The 10846-nt window shown below is 27.3% G+C and overlaps 1 protein-coding gene across 1 annotated transcript in view; it reads right to left on the bottom strand.

Moving 5' to 3' along the window:
• Nucleotides 1–9211, bottom strand: part of LOC122520214 (acetylcholinesterase-like) — a 10621-nt gene extending 1410 nt beyond the window's left edge. Inside the window, exons 1-3 of the mRNA XM_043640270.1 lie at nt 8063–9211; nt 6297–6570; nt 503–615 (exon numbers count right to left, since the gene is read on the bottom strand). Coding sequence (XP_043496205.1) covers nt 503–615; nt 6297–6570; nt 8063–8236 — 561 coding nt within the window. The 5' untranslated portion in view covers nt 8237–9211. The remainder of the gene's footprint in view (nt 1–502; nt 616–6296; nt 6571–8062) is intronic.
• Nucleotides 9212–10846: the final 1635 nt, after the last annotated feature.

Below are 10846 nucleotides of genomic sequence, written 5' to 3'. Positions count from 1 at the left end.
TTTACTCTATATTTCATTTCTTATTTATTTATTATTTTTTTTTTTTTTATACAGATATCGAATAAGTTATATAATCCCTGACTGTATCGATCATTTCATCTTTTTTTTTTTTTAATCAGATACGATCGTCGTGGAAAACAAGAAAACAGAATGAACAATTTGCTTTAATTTAATTATTTTTATCGAATCAAAGACTGCTCCCCCCTCATATATTTTTTATTTATTAATTACTATTATATTATTCATTTGTACGTGTAGAATAATCAAGTTTTAATCATTTGATTATCTTTCATTTGCACGAATAGTTTTGACGATCGATCGTGCTGATAAGTCGAATAGTAGAATTTCGTGTTCACTTATGACAGAGGTTAAAATCTACCGACCCGTTTTATTTGAAACTACGATTTTAAAGGAACGTACTTGAAAAGATGATGATGATTAATTGATCGGTAAATAATACTATCCAAAATGAATAATATATTCTAATGAGAATTATTCTGACCTTTTGTTTCATGACGAAAATTGAAGCGTCCCAAATTTTCGAAGTTCCTGTATTAAAGTCACCACTGTGAAACCAAACCATTACTGGCCATCCTTCGGTTGGACGTGGTTTGGCTGCATAAATTTCATAATTATTACAACGAGACAAGAAGAAAGAGAGAGAGAGAGAGAAAGAGAGACAGGGAAAAAAAACACATCGTGATTTATTTCGTCTTTCTCTTATCTACGTTAATTTATTTTCTCTTTCGGTTGAATGTACACGAAAATGATAAATTACACGTATCCATAAAATCGTATCAAAGTTGACCAACATTTATTACGATTATTATTATTATTTTTTTAATTATTAATTTAAATAATAATTATAAAATATAATGTTTTTAATAAATAGTAATTTTTATTTTATTTTTTATTTTATTCTTTCTTTTTATTATACGTATATGAGTTTTTTTTCTTTAATTAGATACGATCATTCGTGGAAAGATATAAATAATTTGGTAGATTTTGTATTATTTTTACGAATCCAGAAACTGTATACTTTTCTTGGTATTATAATTTTTAAAATTATTAGGTCATTGTGGTATAATAAATTTTAACAATTACATCAAACATTTGGTTGATCGTCATATATGAAATATTTGGGAATTACTTTTACTCACGGGACTAAGATTATTAATAATGAACAAAATATAATAAATGAAAAGATTAAATAAGGATGATAAATTGACTCTTTCTAATTTAAGATTATCATTATTATTATTATTATTATTGTTCAGATAATTCGCGATCATCCTGGAAAATGCATGAACTTTTTCGAAATTACCTCGAAACATGTGAATGAAAAATTATGAAAGAAATGAAACAGTTTTTACAAAGATTAAACAAGGCTCGATAAAACAGTTCTTCTGCGAAATTTGTTAATCATTTTCAAGCTAATGTTATTATTATTTTTCTTTAGATATTATTTACGCGGAAAGTGTGTCACAATTGTAAGGGAACAAATGATCTACAAACTTTGTTTGATATTACTTCGAATCACGTAACGATTATTAAAAAAAGAAACTTCTTTCTAATTTCAGTTTGTACTTACGTTTATTTTTCGTAATCGTTTGGATTTAAAAAAAGAAAATATTAATCTTCCTGGATATTACACTGGGACACGCCAAGGAGGATTATTAAGATATAAAAAAATGAAACAAAATAATATAAAATGGTATGTGAATAAAAGTGATCAGATTAAACAATCAAACAATGATGATGATTATGATGATGATGACGATGAGAATGAAAGTAACAGTGTCAGGCTAATTTGGTTGTTTCAGAAAAACCTAAAAAAAAAAAATGTACTATCGTATTATCGTGGAAATTTATTGACCACATATATTTATAAGAAAGTAAAAAGTGTCGGAATAATTTTACTGCGGAATTTAGTTTTGGAAAAATTCCTTCACGAGATGCATAATTAATATCAAGACACCGAATTAATTATTATTACACTTATAATATCGAATATTTTATAATTATTACTTTTACGAATTACGACTATTTTCGAATTTTTTATTTTACACGACGAATACGTATCAACAAATGAAATTTTTAATACTTCTTATTAAAATTTAGAGTTTTTATTTTCTTTTGTATAGTAAATGTTAAATTTTTATTTAACACGACGAATACATATTAAAAAATGACATTTTGAATATTTCTTATTAAAATTTGGAATTTTTATTTTTCTTATAGTAAATGTTTGATTATTTTTTATTTAACACGACGAGTATATATACGTCAACAGTATTGAAATGAAGTATTTGATTGTATACGTGTATAATATGTCGGTTAAATAACACACAGTTTTACTGATTAAAGGAAAATGAACTCTCTTTCTCTTTCCAATGATAATTGGCGTCGCAATGGCGGCGCGTGCTTGTTGATGATAAGAACATACGTTCCAATTCCATTCTGCGCATGGACCCTGTTTGAATATCGTACAATCTAATGAGTCCTCCTCGTGCAACGTCCTGAATTTCTTTTGACCCAACCTTGACACTATCCGGAAGTTTGCGTCACGAATTTCTTTTTAAATACTACCCATTACACCGCCCCCACCCCACCCCTATCATCCCTGCTAACCCCTTCTGTTCTTCCGATCGAAAACAATCGATCATAATTTTCTTCTTTTCTTTTGTTAATGTTTTTTGTTTTTTATTTTGTTTCGTTTATCTGCATAGTCGTCGTAGTTGTCGTCGTCGTCGTCGTCGTTAAGTTTAATAGAACGATCCTAATCTCGACTGATTCGTTCACTTTCGAGTCAACTAATTGAATGAAGGGGAGGGGTGGTGGTTCAAATATTTTCGAATAATAAAAATGATCTAACGAATTTTTTACCTACACCATTTTCCATTCCCCTACGCGTTAATGTATATTTAACTTTTGAGGATTGTAAATATTATAAAAAATTAATGGTAGTAGTAATAATAATAATAATAATAATAATAATATTGATAATAATTGTATTAATAATTAATAATATTAATTATAATTATCGTCATTATATAGTTGTAAAAGAAATTTTGTAGTATTATGGATATTGATAATACTTATACAAAATGGTCCACATAAAGTGTTTCAACAAAAGCGTTTTTGCCAAAATCGTTATATATAGATTAATAAAATAAGTTAAAAAGAAAAACAAATAATTCATATTTATATTATACAAATAATTGATAATTAATATACATATATATATACACACGTATATATAAATAAGAGTTGTCGCTATTATCGAATAATATTCATAAGTGCATAATGCATTACACATTTTGATTATATTTAAGTAATATATAATTAACATTTTAAATATATTTCTTTTAATAGAACAATATTTTATCGAAAAAATCTATGTCGAACATCTTCAACCGCTAGAAAAAAGTAATAAAAAAAAAAGAATAAAAACAATTTCTCGTGGTCGACATAAAAATATTGTTTCGCATTGTTAACCGCACAGAATAAAAAAATATCGATACAAAAATAATAAATTGAATTTTTTAAAAGTGTTACAAATATCTCTGTGCTATTTAATTATTAAAAAAAAGAAAAAAAAAACAAAAACAAAAGTATTAAAATAAAACTATATAGAAATTCTAAGAGATGACTATTAAAATATCATTTTATTTCGGTGTTGCAGTATTGATCGAATAAAATAAAATAAAATAAAATAAAATAAAATAAAATAAAAAAAATTAAGAAAAATAATAATACGACAACTCTAATATAAATAAGTGTGTATAAAATGATTGAACAAATATGAACGTTTTGTATTAATCAAAGGTGATATCGGAGTTGATAAAAAAGAAAAAAAAAATAGGAAAAAAAAGAAGCCTGTTTTAGATTGATCGAACTTGAACTTGATTTAATTTTTGAACATAAGGAAAAAAAAAAGAAAAGAAGACACGCGAATAAAAAGAAGTAGAAGTAGAAGAAGAAATAAAAGAAATAAATAAATAAATAAAGAAAGAAAAAAAGAAAGAAAGAAAGAAATAGGAAAATTTCGTATGAGGGTGGTAAGAGGAAAAGCTTGGTTGGTGGGTTAAGCAAAAGACGTTTTGACGTGACGTTATCGTAAGAAACCAAGAGAGAGGGCATGTAAGAGGAAGAAGAAGAAGAAGAAGAAGAAGGGCTCGAAGAAAATAAAGGGAAAGAGAAGAAACTTTCGTGACTCGCTCCTTTCGTATCGTATGTCGACATCTCTAGCGACCCTTAAAGGAGATCGCGTGTTGCCAGTTTATACTCGTATGTATCGATCGACATTCATCGTCTAAAGAAAGAGAAACATTGAAGAAATATACAGACACATACACATAAACAGAGAGAGAGAGAGAGAGAGAGAGAGGGAGAGGGAGAGGGAAAAGCTTTGTGTCTTACCGTGATTTTCCTACAACTTTCATATCATTTGTCGCGTTCACCAGCAAACGATCGAAACAGATCATAGTTAGCGCATAGTATCTTACAAAAATCTTCTTGATCTAATCGAATTTTTCTTTACTTTTTCATTTTTATTCATGACAGAAAAATTATGACAGCAAGAACTTATTGTAAGTAAAAAAAAATTCCATTAGGGGATAATTGTATTTTATTATTATTTGTTTTATAATGGGGAATCAATAATGTAGTGTTTGTTTTTTTGTTTTTGTAATGTTTTATATCTGTCAATAATTATGACAGTGGATTTAATCGGTAGTCGACAATATTGGAAATATATGTCTTATGATTTTTTTTTGATAATATAAATTAATTCTTAACATTGAACGAAATATAAAATAATTCTTTGTTTTTTTTTTTTACAATAATTTAATATATAAGTCATATACTGTCGTAATTAATATATTATATTTTTAAATTTAATCCTCGTTAGTATTTGCAAGAATTATTAACATTTCTAAAAGTTAATTGTATTTTTTATTCCCCCCTTAAATTATAATATTAATTAAATAGAATTATAAATATTTATGCGAAGAGAAGAACTGTTATATATGTACATTTAAATAACATATATTATGCTCTACGGAATATAATAATGATAATAATAATAATTATATAAAAAGAACGAGAAAAAAAGGAAGTTAGAAAAGGTTACTTCCATTAATTGATCCTTTTTATTTTCTTTTTCTACGTCGTGTCCCGTTTGAAAAAAAATTGTATAATAAATTGGCCTTGGCTCTGATGAATCAAGGTTAAATATTCTTGTCCCTGAATCGTCTTTAAAAGTAATCTTATTCGTTGATACAATAGATATACATACCGCATTGAGAATATAGAAGAAAATATAATGATGACTCACGAATGTGAATCGTTTTATCCATGATCGACTAAACTATTACTATCATCCGATATTGTACTTATATATAGTATGTATGAGAGTGAGAGAGAGAGAGAGAGAAAGAGAGAACGAGAAAGAAATATTGTAGATATAGCGATAAATGAAACTGATGTGAGTTTTTAAATATACTCCTTACGTCACAGATTTTTGTTCGACAATGATTTTTAATTGCGTTCTTGCACGCATGGAATTTCATTCGTCGCGAATTTTTATTTTTTTTTTATTTAGAATTATTAATCATTACATTTTTTCCCTTGTTTTATATTTTGTTTTAAAACGAAATTTTGATCAGTTTTGCTTAATGTAAAAATAAGTCATTGATATTTCGAATTTTATTTGTACTTTTTAATATATATATATGTATTAATTTAGAATAATTAGATTTAATCCTTAAATATACAATCGAATATTTTATTTCTTTTTGTTAATTTTTAATAGGCGCGTTATTAACATCGAATAAGTATTTTAAACAAATTATGTTTATATGCATTAGAATAATTAAATATTAATCAACTCCCGAATTTTGTATTATTAATTATTACTTATTAGGAATTATCGAAAAGTAATATCCTCTTTTACTAATTAATTTACATTTCAACGTTAATATATATATTGTTTGTTAATCGTGTGGAATATCAATTAGGATTTATATTTGAAAAATATTTTGTTCATGCATAATACGTTGCAATATAACTTTCTTTATCCGATATAATTTTATTAAATATATTTATTATTAAATTTATATATAATATAATATTTATATATTAAATATATTTTTCTTCACGGGATACTACAAAATTCCAATATTATATTTTTCTTCGATAATATGACACTCGTTATCGTTTATTTATTTTATTATAATTTTTGTTTTTAAATATAAGTAATGATAATTCGAAATGAATAATGTAATGGAACTTACCATCGGGTAAGAAAATGTTTAGAAACAAACAATCCTCGCTCATACCAGGATCAGGTTGGTCAGGTGGTAGTAATCGTGCATAAAGCTTCTCATGCAGTTTCAAACGATTTGATACTTGCTGACATGATGGACCATATTCACTGGCGTTTCGTATTCCGTTCCAGGATGGAAGAGGATCCGTTACTGGTAAGGAAAAACGTAATTGTCCTATTGGAGGTTGAGCATAAGGTATGCCAAGATATTGTATCACCTTTTGACCTCTACCTATGATCACCTGAATGAATTAAGATCAACACCATATCGTTTCGTTAGATTACTTTCCCTTTATTTTTCTTTTTTTCTTTCTTTTTTTCTTTTTTACTTTTATTTTTACGACGATGATATAAAAATAAAATTTCACGTGTTTTCTTGTTCACCTTTATCGAGGATATGTTACTTTTTCTTTTCTTTTTTCTTTAAATTCAACAAAAATCTATGTCATAGCCCATATATATATGTTCTAATAATTATGATTTCTCAAAAAAAAATATAGATAGAAAATAAATTATATGTTCGGGTAATTGTAAAGATGTGATAAATAAATTGTAAATGGAACGGACCTTTCACAAAACCATAAAAAGGTGAATAATACATAAAATCGAAGCAATATAAAAGTTAGGCCAAAAGATTATAAAGAAAAAAATATTTTTAGTTGACAACTGGGGAAGAAAATAATCGCAAAGTTAAAATTCAGATGCCAGTCTCGATTATGCGACTCCTACTCGCGATTCAATTTGAATTTGCGTATTCGTTAATTTTGTATTTAAATTTCGCATCAATGATCTTTAGAAAATTGTGAATAATTATTTCGCGTATAAAATTTAACTTCTTTTTTTATTCATCAATTACATTCTTTCCAATATGTATCATCGTTAAAAGTATCATCGTTTTTCTGACTCATCGTCTATCTTCGCGAATCTACACACTGATACACACATGTACACTCACATACACGTATATAGATTTGAACATTAGTCAAGCTTTTGCGTCGAAATTCTAAGTATGAAAAGAATTGAAGAATGAAATAGGGGAATTGTTTCTGGTTCCACTATATAAGAAAACTAGGAATATTGTTTATAAACGATTATGGTTAGGATCTGAAAGGATAACTTTCGACAGGAAAAACATTTCTTCATTTATTTGTAAAGAGAAATGGAACGATTTGGAAATAAATATGTGGAAAAAAGAGGAATACCCATTTCATCAATTTTCAAATAACATAAAATGTTCGCACGTGTTCCTATTTAAATGTAAATTTAAAATCGGTCCTTTATATAAAGAGAGTGAGGATATTTTACCTGAAAACACTTTGGTTAAACTTTCAAACGGAAAATGAATTTCAAATTGGAATACACGAATCGCGCAGTTAGTTGACCAGTTTCGTAACATTAAAAGCTCTTTCCTTTTTTTGTTGTTTCTTTTTAAATAAATTAATCTGGGAGATAAGAAATATTGAAGTTTACCGATGATGGAGATTTGTGATTAATATCGGAACAAAATATATTATTCGAATACATTAAAATATAACTTATTTATATTTCAGTAAAGAAACAAGTCGGATGAAATAAGTTACAATGCTGTATTGAAGAGAAAATATTCCATGATAGTGATTGGAATAACAAATGTTTAATAAATCCAGCTTTAAGACAATTTTTTATTAACTAAATTATTACAAAACGAAAAGAAATACAATAATAATAAAAATAATAATAATAATAAAGTAGTACCTCTTTGCCAGCAAGTATTCCTTGATTAGGTATCCTGACAGTGGGTGGATCACGAGCCAATCCTTGTCGTGCGTAAGTATTTTGACTATAACTGAAGGAAATCCTATCGAGAAGGATGCAGATGTAAACGACGCGTTGAATGAAAATTAATAGGATTAAACAAGGACCTCTCATTTTGAACAAATGAATTTTCTTTTTGAACAAATGAAAATAAAGAGTTTATTAAATCCTCTCCCCTTTTATTTTTCTTTTTAAATATTTAACTTCGATAAATTTCAAAGAGGTATTATTTTTTTCGCAGAGGTTTTTCCTTTTGTTACTGCGAAGCTACACTGCAGAATGATAAAGTTCGCGTGACTCCGTCCACCTTACACAACTTGCTCCACGTTCCGCTCATAAACGACGCGGTACGGAACCTGAGACTTGCGCTCTTTGACCTCACTTTCCTAACTTTCCTGGCTAACCCCTATTGTTCAACCCCCTTTTTTATCCTTTACTCCCCTCCCCGAGCCAACTTTGTTAACCTTTTTCGTCGAATTCGGATTTACGTCAACGTTATACCACGTTTTTCGCGGGTCCTTTCGGGAGACCTGATCATCATTGATAAAAATAACCCCCGTTTTTTTTAGATTAACTGAGATTCATTTAACGTAATGACGTGATTCGATATAGTCAGCTGGAAATTGTTACACACCGCGTTGATGAGATTTTTTAAATGTAATAGATGCGAAATGAATAATCATATTGCGCGTTTAAACGTAATATGTAGAATTTTTTTTTTTTCTTTTTTATGGTATATTTATAACGTTAAAACATTATCAGAATGACAAACGTTTTTTGATATACATTTAACAATATTTGATATCTCATTTTGCTCTTGTGAGATTTTAAAATTTATTTATTTATTTTTCTTTTTTTTTCCTTAACACTCTAAAAGGATATGTACAGCGTTATCGCTTTTATAATTTTAATTACCGATTGCATGTCGGTAAAGTCGGAAACGTTAATAATGTCAATAAGGTAGATTCTCTTTCTGATACATTTATCGATCGAAGATAAGATTTTATCAATCAAGTATATTATCAGATTTCTTTCTTACCGACAGTAGATACACATAACATATAATTCGTATTACGTATCGTAATTATGTATTAAATAAAATAGAACGAGGAAAATAATTTTAATTAGATATAGAAGAGAATACAAACAAAATTGATCGAAGAAGAAAATAATATTTTTTTGATTTGTAAAATCGCCGGTGCTGGGGAATATCGAAAATATATAATCTTAAATATACGATGAAACGACTTTACATTAGATATTAAAGAATGAATTTACGCAATTTTGTACATTATTTGATTAGGGACTCGTGTAGAAATGATTATGGTATTTGTACAAACTTTGATATTAATTTTTCCATTGTGTACAGAGTTGTAATTTCGACCCCCTTAATTTAAACATACTTATATATAACATATAACATATCTAAACGTGTTTAAATATTCGCAGAGATGAATGAGAGAGCCACCGATAATGTTAAATTTGCATTATGTGAACTATTTCGCATTGCATAACGTATACATACGTTTATGTTCTAAATAATACATAAATATACACGCTGATTACTCATACACATAATAAATTCAGAACGTTGACACGTATATATATATGAATGATAAAACATATATATATATATATATGTATATATATATATATATATAGGTATGTATATATTATATTTAATTAAAATATTTATTATATATAACACTGTTTATTGATTTAAGTTACACACAATGGTATATGCGTATGCGTTTATTTACACATGCATCATGTTATATAATATAATTTAATTCAGAGATAAATATAATTCGAAATATGATTTATCATTAGAGGATTTTCGAATTCGAGATTAAAGTATTTGTGTTATATTTATTATTTTTATTTTATTTATTATTATTATTCTGTAATTAGATATTAAGGACGCGACAAATTGTGGACGTATGTTAATAGTATTATAAATACTATAGCTGAGAAAATATTAATGTTTTCTATGTTCGTCGCACGAACCATTCAAAAAAATTGGAATAAAAAAGAGAGAAAAAAGTGAATAGTAAAAATTTGAGGACTAGAAAATAAATGTACGTTCTGGAATCTTTTTTTTTCTTTTTTCCACGTTCTCTCTCTCTCTCTCTCTCTCTCTCGTTCTCGCGTAAAGTAAAAACCTAGTAACGTATAAAATATGATATGCCATTCTAGAGAAGAGAATACATATTTATATTTCTTTTCTTTTTTTTCCCGTATGTTTGCCCGAGTACGCGTGTAATTTTTGTTTTCCTTTCAACATTTATTTTCTTTTTTCTTTTCTTAGTTTCTTATTTCTTTTCTTTCCCATTGGTCGAACCAGCGGATAGAAACCGACGACGACGACGACGACGATTCGAGCCATTAAATTGCAAATTTATCGAATGAAAATTGAGTTCTGGCATAGATATACACGGGGTCTTTTTTTTTCTTTTTCTATAGAAAAAAAAAATTGGAATATTTCGCGAGGTATTGATGCGATGAAACAAAAAAAAAATGTGGTAAACTATTTTATTGTCTCCCTTTTTTCGGGTTTTTTGTTTTAATATTCATATTACAAATTCGTACGATACAAAAGAGGACATCGAATAATGAGGATGATAATGCAAATGTTTTCTCGTTTTTTTTTCTCTTTTTTTTTTTTCCATTTTTTGGCATAGCATTTTGACGAACAGTCAAACGAAATTTTCGACGTAAAAGTTT

The sequence above is a fragment of the Polistes fuscatus genome, unplaced genomic scaffold, assembly GCF_010416935.1.
Source record: "Polistes fuscatus isolate 324 unplaced genomic scaffold, CU_Pfus_HIC Scaffold3, whole genome shotgun sequence".
Classification (NCBI taxonomy): Eukaryota; Metazoa; Arthropoda; class Insecta; order Hymenoptera; family Vespidae; genus Polistes; species Polistes fuscatus.
This window is presented reverse-complemented; position numbering and strand designations above follow the sequence as displayed.